The sequence below is a fragment of the Bombina bombina genome, chromosome 1, assembly GCF_027579735.1.
Source record: "Bombina bombina isolate aBomBom1 chromosome 1, aBomBom1.pri, whole genome shotgun sequence".
Lineage (NCBI taxonomy): Eukaryota > Metazoa > Chordata > Amphibia > Anura > Bombinatoridae > Bombina > Bombina bombina.
Window position 1 is genome coordinate 31,518,402 of NC_069499.1, and position 27,646 is coordinate 31,546,047.

The window sequence follows — 27,646 nt, forward strand, 5'->3', positions numbered from 1 at the left end:
AACCAGAATGCCGCAGCAGCAGTGACAGGCGCAATGCATGCAAGGGGCTGTAAGATAAAACCTTGTTGAACAAACATTTTCTTAAGGTAACCTTCTAATTTTTTATCCATTGGATCCGAAAAAGCACAACTATCCTCCACCGGGATAGTGGTACGTTTAGCTAAAGTAGAAACTGCTCCCTCCACCTTAGGGACCGTCTGACATAAGTCTCGTGTGGTGGCGTCTATTGGAAACATTTTTCTAAATATCGGAGGAGGGGAAAAGGGCACACCGGGTCTATCCCACTCCTTGCTAATAATTTCTGTAAGCCTTTTAGGTATAGGAAAAACGTCAGTACACACCGGTACCGCAAAGTATCTATCCAACCTACATATTTTCTCTGGAATTGCAACCGTGTTACAATCATTCAGAGCCGCTAATACCTCCCCTAGCAATACACGGGGGTTCTCAAGCTTAAATTTAAAATTAGAAATCTCTGAATCCGGTCTCCCTGGATCAGATCCGTCACCCACAAAATGAAGCTCTCCGTCCTCATGTTCTGCAAATTGTGACGCAGTATCGGACATGGCTCTCACATCATCAGCGCGCTCTGTCCTTAACCCAGAGCTATCGCGCTTGCCTCTTAATTCAGGCAATTTAGATAATACCTCTGTCATAACAGCAGCCATGTCTTGCAAAGTGATTTGTATGGGCCTCTCTGATGTACTTGGCCGCACAATATCACGCGCCGCCTGAGCAGGAGGCGAAGGTACTGACACGTGAGGAGAGTGAGTCGGCATAACTTCCCCCTCGTTGTCTGGTGATAATTTCTTTACAGATAAAATTTGACTTTTATTCAAAGTGACATCAATACATTTAGTACACATATTTCTGTGGGGCTCCACATTGGCCTTCAAACATAGTGAACAAACAGATTCATCTGTGTCAGACATGTTTAAACAGACTAGCAATGAGACTAGCAAGCTTGGAAAATCCTTTCAAACAAATTTACAAGCAATATAAAAAACGCTACTGCGCCTTTAAGAAGCACAAAAAATCGTCACAGTTGAAATAACAATGAACCAAAACAGTTATAGCAACCAAATTTTCACAGTAAATGTATTAAGTTAGCAAAGCATTGCACCCACTAGCAAATGGATGATTAACCCCTTAATACCCAAAAACGGATAATCAATTTAACAATTAACGTTTTTATCACAGTCAAACACACTGTCACAGGTCTGCTGTGACTGATTACCTCCCTCAAAATGAATTTTGAAGACCCCTGAGCTCTCTAGAGACGTCCTGGATCAAGGAGGAAGAAGCAGGAAGACTGTAACTGAATTTTTACTGCGCAAAAAAGCGCTAAAATAGGCCCCTCCCACTCATATTACAACAGTGGGAAACCTCAGTTAATCGTTTCTATATAGAAATAAACGACAGCCATGTGGAAAATCATGCCCCAAAAGATTTATCACCAAAGTACCTCACAAAAAAACGAATAACATGCCAGTAAACGTTTTAAACATACACTTTAAAAGTTAGATAGTGTTATTAATAAGCCTGCTACCAGTCGCTTCTACTGCAGTTAAGGCTCATACATTACTTCAGTATTAACAGTATTTTCTTAGTCAATTCCATTCCTTAGAAAATTACTTATTGTACATACATTCATCAGCCTGATACCAGTCGCTGCTGCATTTAAGGCTGTACTTACATTACATCGGTATCAGCAGTATTTTCTTAGTCAATTCCATTCCTTAGAAAAATAATTTACTGCACATACCTTGTTTGCAGGATTCCCCACATGCTATTCCCTTTCTGAAAGTTACCCCACTGCTCAGAATATGCGAGAATAGCCAGTGGATCTTAGTTACTTCTGCTAAGATCATAGAAAACGCAGGCAGATTCTTCTTCCAAATACTGCCTGAGAACAAACAGCACACTCCGGTGCCATTTAAAATAACAAACTTTTGATTGAAGAAATAAACTAAGTATAAAAAACACCACAGACCTCTCACAGCGACCTATCTAGTTGAGTTGCAAGAGAATGACTGGATATGACATGTGAGGGGAGGAGCTATATAGCAGCTCTGCTTGGGTGATCCTCTTGCAACTTCCTGTTGGGAAGGGAATATATCCCATAAGTAATGGATGACCCGTGGACTGAATACACTTAACAAGAGAAATGACGCACTCTAACCTGTTAGTAACGTTACTATCCCTAGTAAGGCTGTAATGCTATGTGATTAACCCCCATAATGGGATTAATTACATAGTTAAAGTCCTTCTATCCTTCCTCTTGAGATGCACAGAGCACTGGTGGTTCCAAGTAGAAACTGTCACGGATCCAATCAGCAGCACTTGCCGAACGGATTAGAGCAGGCATTACACAAAGACCTATATTTTCTTGTAAAGAGATCCAGAGTATTTTTACTGTGATTTATCAGAAGGATAGACAGACCGACAAAATTATAGATGATAGACAGACATATAGATAATTGGAAAGAAAAATAGACAAATAGATAAGAAGATAGATAGATGGGGCAGAGAGATGAAAGATTGTATATAGAGATGGAAAGAGACAGACATATAGATAGATGATAGACAGACATATAGATAGATAGACAGATAAATGATAGACAGACATATAAATAGATGATAGTCAGACATATAAATAGATGATAGACAGACATATAAATAGATGATAGACAGACAGATAGACAGACATATAGATAGATGATAGACAGACATATAGATAGATAGATGATAGACAGACATATAGATAGATGATAGACAGGCATATAGATAGATGATAGACAGGCATATAGATAGATGATAGACAGACATATAGATAGATGATAGACAGGCATATAGATAGACATACATATAGATAGATGATAGACAGGCATATAGATAGACATACATATAGATAGATGATAGACAGACATATAGATAGACATATAGATGGATAGACAGACATCGATAGATGATAGATAGATGATAGACAGACATATAGATAGATGATAGACAGATATAGATAGACATATGATAGACAGGCATATAGATAGACATATAGATAGATAGATGATAGACAGACATATAGATGATAGACAGATATAGATAGACATATGATAGACAGGCATATAGACAGACATATAGATAGATGATAGACAGACATATAGATAGATGATAGACATACATATAGATAGATAGATGATACAGACATATAGATGATAGACAGATATAGATAGACATATGATAGACAGGCATATAGATAGACATATAGACAGACATATAGATAGATGATAGACAGACATATAGATAGATGATAGACAGACATATAGATAGACAGACATATAGATACTCGTCGCTCTTCATCTGCTGCACCTCTCTGCCAATCCCTTCACTGGCTTCCTCTTGCCTCTAGGATTAAACATAAAATCCTCACCCTGACATATAAAGCTCTCAACTGCACTGCTCCCCTCTACATCTCAGAACTTGTCTCTAGATACTCTCCCTCCCGTCCCCTTCGATCAGCTCAGGATCTCCTCCTCTCTTGTTACTTCCTCACATTCCCGTTTACAGGACTTCTCCAGACTGGCCCCCATCTTGTGGAATTCCCTGCCTCGCTCCATAAGACTCTCCCCTAGTTTTAACAGCTTCAAGCACTCCCTAAAAACTCTACTATTAAGGGATGCATACAACCAACACTAACCTTTCCTAACGCCATTGCTTTCCCCTTGATCCCCTTAGATTGTAAGCCTATGGGCCCAGCTGTTTACAGATCGCTTCATAAGAGCCGACTACAACAGTGAAACTCTCGGCAGGGCCCTCTACCCACTAGACCCCTACAAAAGCTATCCTGTACACCGACTATGCACTGCGGAATCTGTTGGCGCTCTACAAATACCTGATGATAATAATAATAATAATAATAATAATAATAGATAGACAGACATATAGATAGATGATAGACAGACATACAGTTGTATGCAAAAGTTCAGGCACTCCTGACAATTTCCTTGATTTTCATTTATAAATAATTGGGTGTTTGGATCAGCAATTTCATTTTGATCTATCAAATAACTGAAGGACACAGTAATATTTCAGTAGTGAAATAAGGTTTATTGGATTAACAGAAAATGTGCAATATTCATCAAAACAAAATTAGACAGGTGCATAAATTTGGGCACCCCAACAGAAATATTGCATCAATATTTAGTAGAGCCACCTTTAGCAGAAATAACAGCCTCTAGACGCTTCCTATAGCCTGTAATGAGTGTCTGGATTCTGGATGAAGGTATTTTGGACCATTCTTCCTTGCAAAACATCTCCAGTTCAGTTAGGTTTGATGGTTGCCGAGCATGGACAGCATCAAATCACCCCACAGATTTTCAATGATATTCAGGTCTGGGGACTGGGATGGCCATTCCAGAACATTGTACTTGTTCCTCTGCATAAATGCAATAGTAGAGTTTGAGCAGTGTTTTGGGTCACTGTCTTGTTGAAATATCCAGCCCCGGGGTAACTTCAACTTTGTGACTGATTCCTCAACATTATTCTCAAGTATCTGCTGATATTGAGTGGAATCCATGCGACCCTCAACTTTAACAAGATTCCCAGTACCGGCACTGGCCACACAGCATGATGGAACATCCAACAAATTTTACTGTGGGCAGCAAGTGTTTGTCTTGGAACACTGTGTTCTTTTGCCGCCATGCATAACGCCCCTTGTTATGACCAAGTAACTCAATCTTTGTTTTATCACTCCACAGCACCTTCTTCCAAAATGAAGCTGGCTTGTCCAAATGTGCGTTTGCATACCTCAAGCGACTGTTTGTGGCGTGTGTGCAGAAAAGGCTTCTTCTGCATTACTCTCCCATACAACTTCTCCTTGTGCAAAGTGCGCTGAATTGTTGAACGATGCACAGTGACACCATCTGCAGCAAGATGATGATGTAGGTCTTTGGAGGTGGTCTGTGGGCTGTTTTTGAACGTTCTCACCATCCTTTGTCTCTCCGATATTTTACTTGGCCTGCCACTTCTGGCCTTAACAAGAACTGTTCCTGTGGTCTTCCATTTCCTCACTATGTTCCTCACAGTAGACACTGACAGCTTAAATCTCTGTGATAGCTTTTTGTAGCCTTTCCCTAAACCATAATGTTGAACAATCTTTGTTTTCAGGTCATTTGAGAGTTGTTTTGAGGCCCCCATGTTGCCACTCTTCAGAGGAGAGTCAAAGAGAACAACAACATGCAATTGGCCACCTTAAATACCCTTTCTCATGATTGGCTGCACCTGTATATGAAGTTCAAGGCTTTATGGGCTCACCAAACCAACTGTGTGTTCCAATTAATCAGTGCTAGGTAGTTACAGGTATTCAAATCAACAAAATGACAAGGGTGCCCAAATATATGCACCTGTCTAATTTTGTTTTCTGTTAATCCAATAAACCTCATTTCACTACTGAGATATTATTGTGTCCTTCGGTTATTTGATATATCCAAACACCCAATTATTTATAAATGAAAATCATGGAAATTGTCAGGGGTGCCTAAACTTTTGCATACAACTGTATAGATAGATGATAGACAGACATATAGATAGATGATAGACATATAGATAAATGGATGATAGACAGACATATAGATAGATGATAGACAGACATATAGATAATGATAGACAGACATATAGATGATAGACAGACATATAGATAGATGATAGACATATATATAGATAGATGATAGACAGACATATAGATAGATGATAGACCGACATATAGATAGATGATAGACCGACATATAGATAGATGATAGACAGACATATAGATAGATGATAGACAGACATATAGATAGATGATAGACAGACATATAGATAGATGATAGACAGACATATAGATAGATGATAGACAGACATATAGATAGATGATAGACAGACATATAGATAGATGATAGACAGACATATAGATAGATGATAGACCGACATATAGATGATAGACAGACATATAGATAGATGATAGACAGACATATAGATAGATGATAGACAGACATATAGATAGATGATAGACCGACATATAGATAGATGATAGACAGACATATAGATAGATGATAGACATATAGATAGATAGATGATAGACCGACATATAGATAGATGATAGACAGACATATAGATAGATGATAGACATATAGATAGATAGATGATAGACAGACATATAGATAGATGATAGACAGACATATAGATAGATGATAGACCGACATATAGATGATAGACAGACATATAGATAGATGATAGACAGACATACAGATAGATGATAGACAGACATATAGATAGATGATAGACAGACATATAGATAGATGATAGACCGACATATAGATGATAGACAGACATATAGATAGATGATAGACAGACATACAGATAGATGATAGACAGACATATAGATAGATGATAGACAGACATATAGATAGATGATAGACCGACATATAGATAGATGATAGACCGACATATAGATGATAGACAGACATATAGATAGATGATAGACAGACATACAGATAGATGATAGACAGACATATAGATAGATGATAGACAGACATATAGATGATAGACAGACATATAGATAGATGATAGACAGACATATAGATAGATGATAGACAGACATATAGATAGATGATAGACCGACATATAGATGATAGACAGACATACAGATAGATGATAGACAGACATATAGATAGATGATAGACAGACATATAGATGATAGACAGACATATAGATAGATGATAGACAGACATATAGATAGATGATAGACAGACATATAGATAGATGATAGACAGACATATAGATAGATGATAGACCGACATATAGATGATAGACAGACATATAGATAGATGATAGACCGACATATAGATAGATGATAGACCGACGTATAGATAGATGATAGACCGACATATAGATGATAGACAGACATATAGATAGATGATAGACAGACATATAGATAGATGATAGACCGACATATAGATAGATGATAGACAGACATATAGATAAGAAGATAGACAGACAGATAGATGGATAGATAGAGGCAGATAGATGAAAGATAGTATATAGAGGTGGAAAGAGACAGACAGATGAACAGATATTGATGAACAGACAAACACATAATAGGGACATGAAACCCAATATTTTTCTTTACGATTCAGATAGATCATATAGTTTTAAACAACTTTCCAATTTACTTATATTATCTAATTTGCTTCATTCTCTTTATATCCTTGGTTGATGAAGAAGCAAAGCACTACTGGGAGCAGGTTAACACATGGGGTGAGCAAATAACAGGAAGCATATATGGCCAGCCACCAATCAGCAGCTTCTGAGCCTACCTAGGTATCCTTTTCAACAAAGGATACCAAAAGAACAAAACAAATGAGATAATAGAAGTAAATTGGAAAGGTGTTTAAAATCACAAGCTCTATCTGAATCATGCAAGAAATAATGTGGGTTCAGTGCCCGTTTAAGCGAGTGATGCTTTGTATACAACATTATAATCTATACTGTGCAAGCTCGTGTGTAAAACGGCTGCTACAGATACTCACTATCCTGGGAGTGAAGGGAGGGGGAATCTCTTTCTTGTTCAGCTGATCCCAGTTAATATCTTTAAAAAACGGGTGCCACAAAATGGCTTTCTCGCCCCCCAGGGCCAGGCTGCCCAAACGCTTGCTCGGCTTCTTCTTCATAAACTGAAACGACCAAAGAAGAATCATCAGAGAATGCAAATACCCAGAGTAAAAGGAGCGGCCATGCTGGAGCCGGTCTCACTTCCTCTGCTGAGGATAATTAGAGACAAAGATAAATGAGTTACTAAAGTGAGCAAAGGCTCTGTACAACTGTTTCTAAACTCCAGTCCTCAAGTGACTTAACAGACCAGATTTTCATCTTTACTAGAGCACAGGTAAAATAATCAGCCAATGGGTGAGAACTAGTCAGTAACCATGGTTACTGACCAGATGATTATTTCACTTATGCTCCAGTTAAGATACAATGAAAACCTGGTGGGGGCCTTTGAGGACTGGAGTTAAGAAACGCATTGTAAAATATCGCAGGGCTAGGCTTGTGAAGACGGAACCTTTAGTTCTTGTGGGAATTAGAAGGCTTCAAATTACAGGAAAAGGAGACAAAGGAAAAAATTAAAGGTTGTTGGGAAGATTTTTTGGGACTTTGCATAATTAAATGGACTTGCAACCCCAAATATTTCTTTCATGATACAGATAAAGAATACAATTTTAAACAACTTTACATTTTACTTCTATTATCAAATTTGCTTCATTCTCTTAATATCCTTTATTAAAGGAGCAGCAATGCACTATGGAAACCAGCTGAACACATTGATTGAGCCAATGACAATACACATATAAATGCAACCACCAATTAGAAGCTAGCAGGCAATAGTGCATTGTTGCTCCTACGCCTAGGTAGGATTTTCCACAAAAGATATCAAAAGAACAAAGCAAATTAGATAATGGTAGTAAATTGAAAAGTTGCTAAAAATTTCCTGCTCTTTCTGACTCATGACAGAAAACATGTAAGCTTTATCTCCCTTTAAACATTTTATATTACAGTCCCCAACTGTTTAATACCCCATTACAAGTGGAGCACTCCCTTCTTTATCAAATGCGTTCCACTATTGTAAGAATAGCGCACAATCTGTACTGCAGGGTGCACTAGTATTTCTATATCACAAGCGGTGAGTCATGTGCTGTGCTCGAGCGCAACACTTAACAGTGCTGGAAAATGTAATGCTCTTGGAGACCTAAAGTGTTGAGGCTTGAATTAATGCATAACATGTATATGTGTGTGTGTGTGTATATATATATATATATATATATATATATATATATATATATATATATATATATAAAGTCATTTTTTTTTTTAATGGAAACAAATGTTTTAACAGTGATTTAAATAGATATGGTATATAGCAAGGTGTTGGACTAGGAGGGGCTCAGAGATGCGTATATGTATGTGTGTATATATATATGTACGTGTGCATACATGTGTATGTGCCGCGTATGTGAGTATACATATGTATGTGTGTGTATGTATGTGCATATACATATGTATTTGTGTGTATGTGCGTATACATATGTATGTATACACATATGTTTGCGTATGTGTGTATACACATATATGTACCATATATTTACCTTTCGCTTGAGATTTTCAAAGCGCCCCCATAAAAGTGTTATGTGAAAGATTTAGCTCACCGGTGCTATCAAACAGATGTTAGCACGCCCGGGCTTACGCAATAGCGTTAACATATTGAATTGAGCTAGCATGAGCACAAGAATAAAAGCGCTATTCATTAAACTTGAGCAGTGTTAGCGCACTATATCACTAATATTTTTTTAGCTCTACTGTATACTAGGCTTAAGTGGGCTATTGTATTTATTACAAACAAACATTAAAACCTACTGCCTCTCCTATCTAAAACATAATTAATCCTTAACTTTTGTGTATTCCAAACATTCTAAAATTCCTCTTCCTTCCCCCCTACAGAGCAGGAGACCTCATTCCAAGTTAAGTTTCTAGAGATGTATAAAGTCTTTATTTTATAAGGTCAGGTCTGAGCTAAATACATTTTTTCCTTCAATAGACTCTTTTCTGTCCAGTTGTGGCAATGATAAAAATATCCAAATGATGGTTATTAGGTGTTGATCCTATGCTTGCTAGAGAGGTTTACAATACACAGCTTAAAGGGACAGTGTACTCAGATAATATAGACCAGCACCAACAACTGAATGAAACGAAATATTGGGCTACATTACAAGTGGATCGCTAATTCATCACACGCCTGTAAATAGGCAAATTCGCCCGCGTGCTATAAATAACCAGCCGTTATAAGTTATTAGTGCTCAAACCTCTGGTTAATTTTTTTTAATTACCCCCAAAATAACATGTGAGGTCCCTTTTTTTTCTTTTTAAAATGTAAACATTTAAAAACAAACAACAACAAAAAAACTGCACTAAGCGGTGTTTAGGAGTTAAAAGTGACGGGAGTGGGGTGTTAGAAAAGTGCCTTTACATAGCGGTCTATGGGTACTGTGTGTTCCCAGTAAATATATATTCATATATATTTGCTGCCCATCGCTGAGCGACTTACCCTCTTTGCTATGCTAGTTCTTATACCGTGTCTGATGGCATGAGAACGAGGCTTCCATTGAAGCCTATCTAAATGCGCTCTTCTAAATGCGCTCTCGTGAGCGCAATGAGAATGTGAGGTTGCGTTCGCATTGCACCTAACTTGTGATACCAGCACACATTTGTGTGCGCTGGTATTACCAAGTTGAGCGCAAATATCGTTTTCACAAAATTGATATTTTGCTCTTAATTTATAATCTAGCCCATTAGATTTTAAATAAAATAAAATGTTTGTTTTAAATATAATATTTATGTAAAAGTTCCCCATTTCACAGCTTTCATGACATGGTGCAGGGGACTTTGAAATAGGCTGAGCATCCAGGCCAAACAGACCCACCCCACGGCCAATCTGAGTGCTTATTTAAATGATCTTGGTGCTTGGGCATGACGCTGTTACATGCATGCGCAATACAGAAAATGTAGTATACGGCTTGTTTGTTTGTGACACTGGCATAGGAACTGGGAATGCACTGCAGTGTTTGGCACAGTGAATTCAGATCTGGGTGAGACAGCAGAGCGTGGTTAAGGTTGCTGTAAGATGTGGCTCCCACATACACTCACGGAAAAGCTGCCTTGCCTAGTAATTGTTTCTGTGGCAAGCAGGACAAGCCTGGAGAACTGATTTGCTCTTTTATTTTAATAGTAAATCAGGTATAAATAAGTTTATCTAGCTTTTAAATGTCTTATGTACCTTTTCTGTCATTAAACAGAGAACTCAATATTTAACCATAGGGGTTTTCAGTATTTTCTATTTATTGATTTCTTGCTCGGTGTCTGTATCACTCTATATGTCCATAACTGTTTCACTCTATCTATCTATCTATCTATCTATCTATCTATTTATCTATCTATCTATCTATATCTGTCTCTCTCTCTCTCTCTGTCCATAAGCTTATTTTACTGAGCACTATATTGTAAACTAAGTGTCTCTCATTAACATAAAGCATATCAGTGAACTCCCCTTAATAAGCTACACAGTTCCCAAGGTGAAAATTCCCTTTAAAACAATCCCAGGGGGGCTCATAATACTGATGAGGCATTTTATAGAATCTTACCAGACCAGAGAGCTTTAGAGAATCAGGCACTGTGTATATCTAACATTTAATTGGTGAAACAAGTGCTAATTAGTATGGTGCATACTTACTAATCAGTATCTGTGTAAGTGCAGTAAATGGCACGGGGTGCGTGGAACCTTGATGAATTCTAGTATTCTCTTAACCCCTTAATGACCACAATGTACCCTGTATGTCACTGGTCGTTAAGGGTTTTTTCAGGACATAATAGCACAAGTCTAGCAAGAACACGCTATTAATGCCCTCCCTCCAGAAGGCTTTGTGGAATAGAGCAGTCTTAACGCTGGTGGCAAGACCACGCTATAAAACAATCAAGTCCCAAAAAAAGGCCAGCGACATACAGGGTACGTCGCTGGTCCTTAAGGGGTTAAAAACTGCACCCCATCCCTCGTTCTTGGATTAAGTAAACTGATGCCTTAAATATCTGCTGTATTTATTTTTGGGAAATACTTCTAAATATGTCCGATACTTTCCCTCCACCTGCTCTAGGCAGTAACAGACCCTTAATTCAGAACTTCATGTTGGATTTAGTGACACTGGCGCCTGGCCAAGGTACATAAAATGCAGAATGAATGAAACAAACTCACAGGGCTCAGTGATTTATACGGCTTACAGACAAGAAGGCGTAATCACTCTTGTTTCACTTAGCACACGAAAAGACTGTATAAGAACGTGTAGCACTTGAGTGTTCTCTCTCACCAAGGGGTTAAATAAAAACTTGTAAACTCATGTCACCAAAATTTCCCTCCCCCTTAAGCAATTCTCTGTTCTTGAAAAACGCAATTTCAGGACAATATATAAATGATTTGTAACAAAATCGACTTAAAAACACAAACCTACACAAGAAAACATTCTATAAAACATATATCCGAGTTGGTTAAAAAGTCACACATATAACAAATCCGATAACACCAGAAGAAAATGTTTATACAACTTAAATACGCTGGCTGCAAAACTGTACATTATTTATCAAATGTAGATTTATGCTTTTGTCCAATTTGTGAATCGAAATGTGTGACCAAAAATGTTTTGTTGTACAGGTGGGGACAGTGTACACCAATTTTCATAAAACTGCATGTAATAGACACTACTATAAAGAAGAATATGCACAGATACTGATCTAAAATCCAGTATAAAACCTTTTAAAAATTTACTGTGACCCACTGAAAGGGGCTGGGGAAACAGGAAAAGGCAGACCACCCCCCCTACTCTGCATATGAAAAGACAGATAATACAAACAGAAACTGCAGCAAATCTGTAGACATCAGTATACATTTAAAACTGTGGGGGCTTGGTTAGGAGTCTGAATATCAGCACAGTTATTAAAAATGAAGCAAAACTAAACACTCCCAGAATGGCTACATAAATGGATCATCTACAAAACTATAATGTAAAGAAAAATCTAGCGTACAATGTCCCTTTCAGGCACACTGTTGTCCAATGAAAAACACATCTATTGTTGTGATTGGAAACATCTACATACAAAACACAAACTATATGGCTAAACGTACGTGGTAGGCAGTTTTGTTAGCTGTCGAGTGCAGGAGAATAAGGCCGCACGCAGCATTTGTCTCTGCAGCCGGATTTCTTCTTGTGAAATCTGGCTCCAAAAAGAGCCGAATGCTGTGTGCCACGGCCTTCTTCTGCATTTGGCAGCTAACGAAATTGCCGAATGCACTTGCCTAATATGTGGACACTCCTACTAATTGAGTTCAGGTGTTTCAACCACACCCATTGCTAACAGGTGCATAAAATCCAGCACATAGCCATGAAATCTCCATAGACAAACATTAGCAGAACAATGGGTCATACCGAAGAGCTCAGTGACTTTACATATGGAACTGTAACAAAATGCCACCTTTGTCTCAAGTCAGTTTGTGCAATTTCTGGCCTACTAGATCTGCTGGTCAGCTGTAAGTCTATTTTATGAAGTGGAAGCGTCTAGAAGAAAGAACAGGCCAGGCATAAAGTGGCAGACCACACAAACTCACAGGGTGAGGCTGTGGAGTACTGAAACAAGTACAAAGCTCCTACCATCTGTTGCATCACTCGCTACAGAGTTCCAAACTGAATCTGGAAGCCGCATCAGCACAAGAATTGTGTATAACACGCTCCATGACTGAGCCTCACATGTGCAATGCCAGGTGTCGGCCCGAGTGGGGTAAAGCAAGTCACCATGGGACTCTGGAGCAGTGGAAACGTTCTCTGGAGTGATGAATCACGCTTCACTATCAGGGAATCTGAAGAAAGAATGTGGGTGTGCTGGATGAAAGGAAAAGACCTACTGGAATACATAATGCCTACTGTAAAGTGTGATGGAGGAAGGTGTGGGCTAGAGCCCTTAGTTCTAGTGAAGGGTCACCTTAATGTCACAGGATACAAAGACATTTTAGACAATTAGGTGCTTCCAACTATATGGCAACAGTTTGGGGAAGGCCCTTTCCTGTTCCAGCATGATGGTCCCCCTGTGCACAAAGTGAGGTTTATTGAGTTTGCTGTGGTGAAACTGAATTGTCCTGCACAGACCCCTGAGCTCAACCCCACTGAATCTCTGTGGGATGAAACCGGAACACTGATTGTGAGCCAGACCATCTTGTCCATCATCGGTACCAGACCTCACAAATGTTCTTTAAACTGAATGGGTACAAATTTCCACAGACACAAAATCTCGCGATAAGCCTCTCCAGATAAGTTAAAGGGACACTAAACGCATTTTTTTTTTCTTTAATGATTCAGATAGAGCATGCAATTTTAAGCAACTTTCTAATTTACTCCTATTATCAATTTTTCTTCGCTCTCTTGCTATCTTTATTTAAAAAGCAGGAATGTGATGCATAGGAGCCAGCCCATTTTTGGTGGACAACCTGGGTTATGCTTGCTTATTGGTGGGTAAATGTCAGCCTCCAATAAGCAAGTGCTATCCATGGTGCTGAACCTAAAATGGGCTGGCTGCTAAGATTTACATTCATGATTTTCAAATAAAGATAGCAAGAGAACAAAGACAAATTGATAATATGAGTAAATTAGAAAGTTGCTTAAAATTGCATGCTCTATCTGAATCATTGGGTTGTTCCCTTTAAGGCTGTTATAGCTGCAAGGGGGGTCAATTCAATTTGAATGCCTATAGTTTTGAAATGGGATGTCCAACAATATCAAATAGGTGTACTGGTCAGGTGTCATACTTTTGGCCATATAGTGTATGTTTTAAAAGCACTTAAAACTGCCACTCTGAGATCAATATGGGCAGAGTATTGCAAACCAAGAATAAACCACTTAACAAATCTGGTGAGTATGTTTACCTTATACCTTAGATATGGGCAATTAGTGCTAGTTATAAATGAATATTTATGCTGTCTAAGCAACCATAAAGTATGTAGCCAAGTAAGGAAAACTATACAAAATCATCTAAGCACCAACCTTAAAATAAGTTACATTCTGAGTTTACTCTCCCTACAGTATGTAGCCATATAAGGTAATATCATAATCTGTAACCATTCTATGTAATTATTATATGAAACCTATGGCTAAAATAGACTGAACCTTCTATGGTGATAAATGCGTATACCATGCCAAAATATCCTGATACATAGATAGGAAAAATAAACTGGTATCAAACTTAAAGGGTCAGTTTACCCAAACATTTTCTCCCCTTTAAATTATTCCCAATGATCCTTTTAAGCTGTTAGAGTGTATTACATTGGTTACAAGTAGCTCCTTTACTCCTATTTAAGCATTTGAAATAGCTGATTTAGCCTGTGGTATGGCCACCTATACTAAACGTTTTGATACTGGAGTATATGCTATTGACAAGCCTAAGTAAACACAGCCAGCAGAAGAGATTACACTCTCAGCGGGGTGCAGGATAGTTAAGTAATAAAATGATAATTGCCATTGTTCTCTCTATGTATTGAGTTTTGGTGTTCAAGCCACATTACAGATAAATAAGCAAGTCTGTGTATACACAGTGATAACATAATGAGATCTGATATCACCTTTAAGTTCTACCCATTGTAATAGGCTGTGGTTTCAAAGCACAAAATCAGCTATTTCATATACACAAATAAACATGAAAATGCAATTTCTCAAATATTTTATACTCTGCAGCTGGTATAACAAGTCATTTAAAATACATTAATGGAAAAACAATTTTACAGTGTACTGTCCCTTTAAAGGGAAATGCAATCCAGACATAATGTTCTGTGAACTGACTTCTATTATCAAATGGTTTGTTCCCATGGTTAAAGAGATACCTAGGTGGCAGGAAATAGTGCTGCGCTCTAGTACTCCTATAAATGAATAACATTCTAGCAAAACTGCTGCCAAATAGTGCTCCAGACGTGCACACTCCTGAGTTTAAAGGGGCATTCCAAGCACAATTGGAAACCACATGGGTGCATTTCAGAAGCATTTATGTAATATACATGCATTAGCAAAAATGCTTCTAATAAAAGCTATAGCTGTTTCAAAAGTGTATTTAAGTATGCACCGTGCACCAGCATTTTATACACAGCACTTGCTCAGAGAGGCTAAGGTGCTTGTATCATCTGGTAATGACTTCATTTGTTAATTGCCGATACGATACAACGCCCACTGGCTCTCTGAGCAGCTGCAGTATTTAAAATGCTGGTGCACTGAGAATATCTAGCTATGCTTCACATGCAGAGAAAATGCTAACACTAAAACAGTGATAACGTTTACTAGAAGCATTTTTGCCAATACATGTCTATTGCACATATGTTTCTATTCAAATATGTAATTAATCTATGGGCATTTATATTTTGACCAAAATTTCCCTTTAAGGTTCCTGCTTTTCAACAAAAGATACAAAGAGAATGAAGAAAATGTGATAAAAAGTATTTTTTTTAATTGTATGCTCTATCTGAATCATGAAAATGTTGGGCTTCATGTCCCTTTAAAGCGACAGTCTACAATAGAATTGTTATTGTTTTAAAAGACAGATAATCCCTTTATTACTCATTCCCACTGTTATATAAATACACTTATTACCTCTGTGATTACCTTGTAACTAAGTCTCTGCAGACTGCCCCCATCACATAACTTTTTATTTATTATCTATTGACTTTTATAGCCAATTAGTGCTGTGTTGTGCTGACTCCTAAATAAGTCCACAGATGAGAGCACAATGTTATCTATATGAGCCACATGAACTAGCAGTCTCCTGTTGTGAAAAGCTAATAAAAAAGCATGTGATAAGAGGCTGTCTGTAGTGGCTTAGAAACAGGCAGACATTTAGAGGTTTAAATGTTATAAAGTATATTAATATAACCATGTTGGTTGTGCAATGCTGGAGAATGGGTAGTAAAGGCATTTTCCATCTTTTAAAACAATAACAATTTTAGTGTTGACTGCCCCTTTAAGTTATGTATAAGTTGACAATAAGCACTCTTTAAACCTAAGCAGCTCTTTGAATAAAATAAAAATCTCTATACGTTTGCATTGAGGAGGTTATTTTGAGGCTAAACAGTGAGACAGGGTCTCCTAGCCATAATTTGTAATTCGCTCTTTTTTGTGACTCTGTAAATACGGCTCTTTATTTTTATGTAATAACAGTTACATTTTAACTTGCACCACAAGCAGTTTATCCCTTCTTATTTTTGTAATATTTAATATATTCTTGTTTAAAGAATCAATATAAAAACGAAAAAGAAATAAATTGTATGTGAAGGGAATCTGACTTGAATATAGGAAAATAAATGATATATGTCAAATAAATAAAATACAAATATTTGTACTTTTGTATCATTATGAAAAATACCTTCATTGGACCCCGCAGTATGTTTAATTATATATAATTGCCGATATCAACTAGGTCATTTTGTTTCTTATCCGTGTGATTGTATATTGCAAGCTGGGACATACAAAACAACGCTCATATAAATGTCAGTGCACGTGAGTTTTATAAGCATTGCTTCAACCTTAAAGTGAAGGTAAACTTTGATGAATGAAAGCCCATTTTTTAAAACTGCTATTAAAAACAGGGGCACTTTCATTCATCAACGTTTACAAAGCAGCCGTTTTGATTAAAAACTTGCCTCTCTTCTTTTCACGGCCAGAGCAGCTTCCCCCTCCTGGAGATCCTCTCTTCACACGTCAGCAATGACTAATCCGGCTTCCTCCAATCACAGCATGGCCTCAGGCAATAACCACCCTGGGGGGAAAGCCATGATTGGAGGAAGCCAGATTAGTCATTGCTGACGTGTGAAGAGAGGATTTCCAGGAGGGGGACGCTGCTCTGGCTGTGAAAAGAAAAAAAGGTAAGTTTTTAATCAAAACGGCTGCTTTGTAAACGTTGATGAATGAAAGTGCCCCTGTTTAATAGTATTTTTTAAAAAGCGGTCTTTCATTCACCAAAGTTTACCTTCACTTTAAAGAAATACTAAACCCCCATTTTTTTCTTTCATAGAGCAGCAACTATAACCAACTTTCTAATTTACTTCTATTATAATTTTTCTTTGTTCTCATGCTATCTTTATTTGAAAAGCAGGAATGTGAAGCTTAGGAGCCAGACCATTTTTGGTTCAGCACCTGGGTAGCGCTTGCTTATTGGTGGCTAAAGGTAAAGAACGTTGGAAAAATAAATGCATTGCTTGGCCTGCAACCCAGAACCTCCACTTCCTTGCATGGGTGTTATGGTTCATCCTCATAATCAGGATTAAGTGACACCTCACCCACATGGCATTTATGTTGTGATCATTTGTAAAAGCAACAACATAATATCAATGACCTTTTATTAAGAGTTTATTAACCCCTTGAGTGCTAACGACGGCTCTGAGCCGTCGCAGAGATTCCCACTCAGGTGCTAACGACGGCTCAGAGCCGTCGCTAGCACTCTCCCACCTTGAGGGAGATCTAGGGGCTCCCACCCGCTCCTACCCCAGCGGTCAGGCCTGTATAGCGACAGGCATCGCCGGGGCTTCACGTTTTGCATGGTGACGTCACGCGCAATGAAGTGATGAGGTCACTGCGCAACTTTATTAAAAAAAAAGACAATGACAAGTATAGGGAAAGGGAGCATACTGCTTAGAAGCCTGTATCTCAGACATCTAAGCAGCTACAGACCCCCAATCGCCTAACCTTTCCAACGGTATAAGTCTTGGGGATCTGGAAGAAAGAAAAAAAATATTTAAAAAAATTTAAAAACCCTCAAATCAGCTTAGCACCCAGGTGGGAAAGTGCTTAGCACTCAAAGGGTTAACTCACCAGTAAAATAGTCAAGATTCTAGAATAGTGATTTAAGTACAACAAAGGTGTACACAGTCACAGATCTGGTCTGGCCATGGGACAGATTATTTGGTCTCCCCTTTGGACTCAGATAATGCTTGAAAGGCCTAACCAACAAAGCGATATACTCATCATAACCCATGTCACCGTCCCAAAAATATATTCTTAAAAGCACAGCGTGTAAAAGTAAACATATATTAAAATGACATAGGAAAAATAAAACTAAATAAAGGCATAAAACATTTTGTGTATTACTATACATATTCACTAGGTTTTAATTTAGGATTAAAGTGAAGGTCAATTTTGATGAATTAGTGCCCGGTTTTTAATAATCCTATTAAAAACAAGGGCACTTTAATTCATCAAAATTGACATTTCACTCGTTTTCTTCAAAAACTTATCTTTTAATCCTGGCAGCCGCTCCAGCGATTACCCCGGCCCTCTGAAGCCTTTGCAGACGTCAGAAATGACGAATCCGGCTTCCTCCAATCACGGATCCCCCCCCGGGGGAATATTGGCCTGATGCAATGCAGTGATTGGAGGAAGCCAGATTCGTCATTTTGGATCCGCGAAGACGGCTTGCGGCGGGCCGAGGAAGCGCTGGAACGGCTGCCAGGATTATAAGGTAAGTTTTTGAAGAAAACAAGTGAAATATCAATTTTGATGAATTAAAGTGCCCTTGTTTTTAATAGGAATTTTAAAAACTGGGCACTAATTCATCAAATTTGGCCTTCACTTTAAGTGTGTGTAACTGTGTATGTATATATATTTATTTATTATTACTAGTATATTACACTATCACACAGTTTTTAATGCAAATGTGAAACTAATGAATATAATCAGAATTTTTATATTTAAAGGGACAGTCAACACCAGAATATTTATTGTTTTCAAAGATAGATAATCTCTTAATTACCCACTCCCCAGTTTTGCATAACCAACACAGTTATAATAATACACATTTTACCTCTGTAATTACCTTGTATCTAAGCCTCTGCAGACTGCCCGCTTATTTCAGTTCTTTTAACCGACTTGCATTTTAGCCAATCAGTGCTCACTCCACGGTAAATTCACGCGCATGAGCTCAATGTTATCTATATGAAACACATGAACTAACACCCTCTAGTGGTGAAAAACTGTCAAAATGCATTTAGATTAGAGGTGGCCTTCAAGGTCTAAGAAATTAGCATATGAACCTCCTAGGTTTAGCTTTCAACTAAAAATACGAAAAGAACAAAGCAAAATTGGTGATAAACGTAAATTGGAAAGTTGTTTAAAATTACATGCCCTATTTGAATCATGAAATATTTTTTTGACTTGACTGTCCCTTTAAGTGGCTATTTTTGCTAATTTTTTTGTATGAAAAAGAATGTAGTATTGTAAAAGAACAATGTAAAAAGCATTTCTTGCCTAGGACATTGTGTTTCTCTGTACAAGATCTCTCATCTAAAATTAGACAGCAAGAGCACATTATTATTACTCCCCACAGGAAATTGCTGAGACAAAGGAAAAGGATGGACTCTTAGGTCCTGAGCACACAGGCTCCAGGAAGTGGTGCGAAGCTGCAGCACTTTTCCGCTTCCAGTGGTAACAAGGATACGAGAAGGGCAGAGTGCAGTGCGAATCCCCCGAGACTGCAGGGGAAAGACAACTTGGCACCAGATCAGTTTTTCTAGGTTTATAAAGCACCAGCAGACTTAAGCCCTGTACAACAGATAACCAGTAAGAGGAATCCAATCAGTACTAACTGCTGCCGCTATCTACAAAACATAATCAAAATACGAGTGACATAAAAACTTAAAGGGACATTAAACACTAAATAAATGCTAGATAGAATGATGCATTCAAAGAAAAGATTAGTCTGAGATCAACATCTAGGTGCATTTTTTATAGTTTCATTAGCTGTTTAAATAGGGGCAAAATAAATGTAATGTTTTAGTATCTATAAAGCAATGGGAGCTGCTATGTTGTAACTTAGGTTACCTTCTCTGCTGTAGCCAATTAGGGATGGTTATAAATAGCTCACAAGAGTGTGCAGCCAATGGTTGTGTGTTATATAACAGTGTTCTGCACTCACAATTCCAATGAAATTATATGAAAAGGGAACAAAATAAATAATGAAAGTATATTGTAGAGATTTTCTTATATATACAGTTTATCATGTTATATTACCATCTGAAAGTGTTTAATGTCCCTTTAATGTATTTCAGCTCTGAAAGAAGCTGAAATAGAAGTTCTGACTGTTTCAGGGACAGCTTTTATTCTGACTAGTACCTACTGCCATTGGCTGTCTGAACAGGGGCTGTGTTTAACTACAGGTACAGAGACATACGCTCCCTGCACAGTAACCACTGGCAATGAAACAGATTCACTAATAAATAAAATGCTTCGCTCACAATCTAAATGCACTCATGCACATTACAGTTTTCAGTTCTATGTCCCTTTCAGGGAAACCTATATATATATATATTGTCTAGCAATAGACCTTTATGTATTTAGTTATTTACTGTATTTAGTTTTCATTTAGGGCTAGAATTGTCGCTATATGTTTTTATAAGTTAAAGGGACATTCCAGACAAAATTGGAACCCACATGGATGCATTTTAGTTTTGAATAGAAGCATTTGTGTAATATACACGCATTAGCAAAATGCTTCTAATAAAAGCTATAGCTGCTTCAAAAGTGTATTTAAGTATTCACCGTGCACCAGCATTTTATACACAGCACTTGCTCAGAGAGCCTAAGGTGTTTGTACCATCTGGTAATGACTCACATGCACGTGCAGATAAAAATGCTAACACTAAAACTGTAAAAACTTACTAGAAGCATTTGCCGATATGGCTATATTGCAGATATGTTTCTATTCAGATGTAACTCATCTATGTACATTTACATTTTGACTGGAATGTCCCATTAAAGGGACATGAAACCCACAATTTTTCTTTCATGATTCAGATAGAGAATACAATTTTAAACAACTTTCCAATTTAGTTCTATCATACAATTTACTTCATTCTTTATTAGTCTTTATTAATCGTTTGTTGAAGTAATAGCAATGCACATGGGTGAGCCAATCACACAAAGCATCTGCGTGCAGCCACCATCAGCAGCTACTTAGATATGCTTCTCAACAAAGGATATCAAGAGAATTAAGCAAATTATACAACACAAGTAAATTGGAAAGTTGTTTAAAAGTGCATGCTCTTTCTAAATCAAAAAAGAAAAAATGTGCTTCATGTCCCTTTAACTACCTAGGCGTCTAGCCTGTGACTGGCAATTCCAGCAGACAAGTAGGAAATTCTACAACTTCTCCCTCCGGCATCTTCCTTTGGCCCCAACCGCTGAAATACTTTTCATACAAACTAATGTCATTGTTCTCATTTCAGTTTCTAATCTTCAGCTTTTGCTTTAATAACCTTATTGCTATTCCAATGCTACTAAGTATACAAATGGCCTGGTCATGGGCTGGACCACTTGTTCAGAAGTGAGATCTATTTTTTACACACAATAAATATAGTTTAACACCATATTATTTCCATATTATTGTAAAATCCTATTGAGAAGAACAAGAGAAAAGCCATTTCATATGACAAATACATCATTACAGAGAATGGTTTTTGGGGGCGCTCAGTAAGCTCAAAACGTTAGAGATATGGGTATGATCACATTAATAATGGGGACCTTAATAAGGGTGTTCTCAAATAATTATATATATTTGGACTCTTTTCCTTTTTGGTAAAAAATTATTGAAGGATAAATCACTCTTTTTTATCTTTTATTGAAAAATACACCTTTATGTATTTATTCGTGTTTATTATAAATTTGCATAATGGTTATTATGTTCTTTATTAGTTTTGAATATATGAAACATTAAATGTGAATTCTAATGTTTATAAATTTTATCTGTACCCAAATAAATATAATGTCACATTGAAACACTTCCGGACTCTCAGTTTAAAGCCTCTATTTTTGTGATATGGTTAAACCAGGTACGTTTTTTTTTTTTTTTTTACTAATATATAGTGAAGAGAACTTGAAAATATATGCCAATTTTATAAAAAAACGTTTACTTATTAAAAAACATTACATAAAAATCATAAAATACAAAATTATACAATTAGCAGATTTTTCACTGAAATCTATTGTGACAAATTTGTTCCTTTAAAAACAAACAATTAAACTTTCTTCTAAGAAAACCTTTGATATGCGTAGATATTTAAAATAAATTACTAAGCTTATAACTTTATGCAAGTGTTTTCAATATACTTCTGCTTTAAGAAAATGGCTTCTGTGTTTTCTTACTGGACTGATAGGTAAAGGACGGTCTAACGTTACCACCTTTAATTAACCAAAAAAAAGTATTATTTTTAAAGAGAAAGCTGTATAGTCTCTTTTAGCAAATGGTAATTTTGTTGCAATGCCCCTTATTTTGACATATGTAACTTTGCGTGTTATTTTAGAAATGGAAAGTCTCTCCAAATGTAACGATTACACAAAAGTCTCTCCTAATGCATATTTCTCCTTGACAATAAACGTTAGTAGTGGCCAACTACTGAATGCTTAAGTTGCCTTTTAGGACTTGCCTTAGGGAGGTGTATTAAAAGATCTTTATATGATTAGTACCTTTGGTAGACTTTGTAGTAATCCTGCCATGCAAGTAGTCTTACCCTTCCTTCGAGTAATCTTCCCTCAGGAGAATTATTCTTCCTGCTCTTTAGTACCGAGTGTACGCAGGGGAACAAGTGTCTTTACTTTTTGATTTCAGGTGTTTGTTTTTCACGGCAATCCTTTTCTTTCAGGAAAAAACCTTTAGCTGCTATGATTTTTTTCCACAGCGTCAAACCACCTTGTATTGCTCCAAACACAGCTTCAACCGGTTTCACCCTAATTGCGGGCTTTCTCAAAGCGCCCCCGAAAACCATTCTCTGTTTTATTTACATTTTCTCTGTCCAGGAGGAGGACAGTATTTCGGGAGGCAAAAAAGCGTTTTAAGTCCAGCGCTTTATACACTATAAACCCTTTATTTCCAAATACATCATTACATCATATTGAGAATACAACAGCTGCCGAGTGCTGACATTTGCTAAACTACGATAGTTTCATTTGGACTTTGAGGGCCCTTTAAGAATGACTGGTTCTGCAATTCAGTGGCACAAATACTATAGTCGAACAGTGCAGGAAGAAACGGCGAGAAGAGAAAGGGTAAAATGACTTGGCTTTATTATTGAAATGCCCTTGTTATTAACAGGTAAAATGCAGAACAAGCTGTGACGTTACTGTTACTAACTAAAGCTTATGACACTGCAACAGTTTCATGGCTTCTCTGTGATGTTTCCCAGCCATCTCTGGCAGTCAAACAGTTAACCATAATGGCCAGCGACATAATTGCAGTGACATCTGTCAGAAAAATACTTCAGAGGCCTTGTGCTGTCATTTTTGCAATAGTAGCACCAGGCAATGTGACCCAGATCCCTGTTCACCCTACACCCAATTTGCTCTCATGGAATTTAGTGGTTTGATAATGGGGCATTATCTGTAAAATAGTTTTGTGCCATTAAAGGGGCAGACTAATGCAAAATGAAATGTTCTAATTCATTACTGACACTACCTGTGTGTTAAACTCTTTAATGGGGTAAAACACATAGATAAATACACTATATGGCCAGAAGTATGTGGACATGTGACCATCACGCCTATATGGCACTGATGATGGATGAGGAGGTCTTGATTGAGACGTCCCTATTCATTTCAAAAGAGTTCAGTGGGGTTGAGGTCAGGGTTCTGAGCAGGCCACTTGAGTTCCTCCTCATCACACAATGTTTTCATGGACCTCGCTTTATACACAGGGCAGAGTCATGCTGGAACATAAAAGGGCCTTCCCCAAACTGTTACCACAATTTGGAAGCACCGAATTGTCTAAAATGTCTCTGTATCCTGTAGCATTAAGATGAACCTTTATTGGAATTAAGGGACCTAGCAAAATCATGAGAAACAGCCCCAGACCATTAACCCTACTCCACCAAACAAACTTTATAGTAGGTACTATGCATTCCGGTAGGTAGTGTTCTCCTGGTATCCGCCACACCCATATTCATCTATCAAGGCTGCCAGATAGTGAAGCGTGATTCATCACTGCAGAGGGCACAGAGACCAGTGACTGTGTGTTTTACACCACTGCAGCCGACGCTTCCCATTGAGCATGTTGATGTGAGGCTTGTGCACTGCTGCTCGGCCATGGAATCCCTAAGATGCTCCTGACACACAGTTCTTGTGCTGCTTCCAGAGGCAGTTTGGAACTCTGTAGTGAGTGGCGCAACAGAGAATTGGCGATTTTTATGCGCCACATGCTTCAGCACTCGGTGACCATGCTCTCTGAGTTTGCATGGTCTACCACTTCATGGCTGGGCTTTTGCTACTAGATGCTTACACTTCACATTAATAGCACTACCGTTGACTGGGGCAGATATAAATTTCATGAATGGACTTCCTGTGATAGTTCCATGTTTAAAGTCACTGAGCTCTTAAAAACGACAGACTGTACTGTCAATATTTGTCTATGAAGATTTCATGGTTATGTGCTGGACTTTACGCATCTGTTGGCAATGGAAGTGGATGAAACACAAACTAAAATATTTGTAGAGGTATCCACATACGTTTGCCCATATAATACACCTGCTTGGGAACTGTGAGCATAGAAACATAGATTTTGATGACGGATAAGAACCATAGCTCCAAGTCTGACCAATATTTCCTAAAAATATAAACGTATCTAGAACGTAACATAGCCTTACGCTTATCCCAAGCATTTCTGAATTTCCCCACAGTGTTTGTCATCACCACCTTTTCTGGAAGCTTAGTCCATGAATCAATCACCCTTTCTGTAAAGAAGTTCTTCCACAAATTACTCCTGAATCTACTACCCTTTAGCTTGAGATCCTGACCCCTTGTTTTTTATTTTTTTGAAAAATACTCACAGCCTCAGCTTTACTAAGCTCCTACTGGGATTACTCGCTGCAATACTACACTAGATTTTAAATAATCTGAAATAAATAGAAAGCACTGAAGCTTAGGAGCAGAACATGGCTGATGGTTAGCGGGTCATGTACATGCAGTTCCTGATTTTCTCTTTAGCGGTATCCTGATCAGAAGCTGAAAGTGGGACATTACTTATGCGCCAAACCCTGCCTGTGAATTACCATCTAATGGACCTGACTGTGAATTACTGTCTAACGTATACAACTTCAATGGAAGATGTCTACAGAACAGATGGACTGATGAAACTGGAATAAGGTATTTTTCAAATAGTTTAACAAATATTAAGTCTAGAAAATAGAACCCGTAAACCCAACAAGAAACTTATGTAACCAGTAAACTAGAGAAGTGCACAAGTGGGAGAAATAAAACAAAGACAGCTAACAGTGATGGCGCACACTACATGTGAAGATGCAGTTTCCCCAGCTTCTAATGTAAAGATTGTGGCTTTAGCCTTCATGGTGTAGCTGACAAACAAGGTGGAGAATTAATTTCCATTTGTCTTCTGCAATCTCTTGCCTGCTACAGCTGCAGTACATTCCTCTTAGGAGTTAACATGTCAGAAATACTAGGTGATTTAGAACCTTACACCTTGTAGAATCGCAACAGCATCTTGCTGGAGCCATGACGGATAGGCAACTTCATCGTTCAAAATGGCTTCAAACAGGTCATCCTCGTTTTCTGCTTCAAAGGGGGCGTGGCCACACAGCATCTCGTAAAGAAGCACTCCCATCGCCCACCAGTCTACAAGAGGTCCATACTGCATCTCCTGCAATATCTATGGAAGAAACAGACACGTGTTTATGCATCGGGTATAGAATTTTACTATAGGGACTGCACAAACCATCACATGGTGATGGTATCCCTGACTGGACATTTACTAGAACCTTGTGCTACTAGAACGTGCACTTCTAAGCTTGTTTGCATGTTTGGGCATGTTTAATATGTACATCACTAATTAGTTCTATTGTTTACCAGGATATGCCCCAATCACGCCCTATTAGTGCCATATGGTAACAAATGAAAAACTCTCCTAAAGATGTCATAAAGGGACCCAGAACTAAAACAAGAAAATGGTCGTATGTGTTACAGCATTTTCTTATTGCGCCATTGCTGAAAATAATAACATAGCGGTTAAACACCAGCAATGCACCAATCACCAGGTGGTGTTCAGCTCAGAATCTGCAGTGTATTGTTGTTCTGGAGCCAACTGTAAAAGGGACAGCAACGTCAATATGAAACTTTCATGATACAAATAGAATATGCAATTTAACAAAGAACATTTATGCTTACCAGATAAATTCCTTTACTACCTGGCAGGGAGAGTCCACGACTTCATTCCTTACTGTTGAGAAATACAACACCTGGCCACCTGGCAAAGACACCCCAGACAATGGCTCAAATATCCCTCACACTTCCCCTATCCCCCAGTCATTCTGCCGAGGGGACAAGGAAAAGTAGGAGAAACATCAGTGTATAAAAGGGGCCAGAAGAAATAATATAAAAAAGGAAGCCGACCCTTAAAAAAATAAATTACGGGCGGGGTAGTGGACTCTCTCTGCCAGGAAGGAAAGGAATTTATCTGGTAAGCATAAATTAGGTTTACCTTCCATAAGGCAGGGAGAGTCCACGACTTCATTCCTTACTGTTGGAAAAACTATACCGAAGCTCCAGAGAACACTGAAGGAATAACGGGAGGGAACAGAAAAAAAGAGGTGGACCCTATTCTGAGGCACCCCAGCCTGCAAAACTTTTCTCCCAAAAGCTGCTTCAGGTGAAGTAAACACATCAAACTTTAGAAAAAGTGTGTAAGGAGGACTAGGTAATCGCCTTACAAATCTGATCAATTAAAGGGCCATAATACCCAAATGTTTAAACACTTGAAAGTGATGCAGTATAGCTGTAAAAAGCTGACTAGAAAATATCTCCTGAACATCTCTATGTAAAAAAGAAAGATATTTTACCTCAAAAGTTTCTCAGTAGCCACATCCCATTGTAAAGGACTTCTAAGCAGCATATCAGTATGTCTGTCCCAGGACGGACAAAGGGATGAGCCTCGTGCACTTTCATGTTATTTCCCTATTCAGTGTAAGGAAGTTTACAATGAAATCTCATGAGAGTTAAGTCAA

The 27,646-nt window shown here is 37.9% G+C and overlaps 1 protein-coding gene across 1 annotated transcript in view; it reads right to left on the reverse strand.

Moving 5' to 3' along the window:
* Nucleotides 1-27,646, reverse strand: part of PRKCH (protein kinase C eta) — a 476,631-nt gene that overhangs the window by 5,515 nt on the left and 443,470 nt on the right. The window contains exon 13 of the mRNA XM_053697294.1: nucleotides 7,566-7,709. Within this exon, the coding sequence (XP_053553269.1) occupies nucleotides 7,566-7,709 (144 nt within the window). The remainder of the gene's footprint in view (nucleotides 1-7,565; nucleotides 7,710-27,646) is intronic.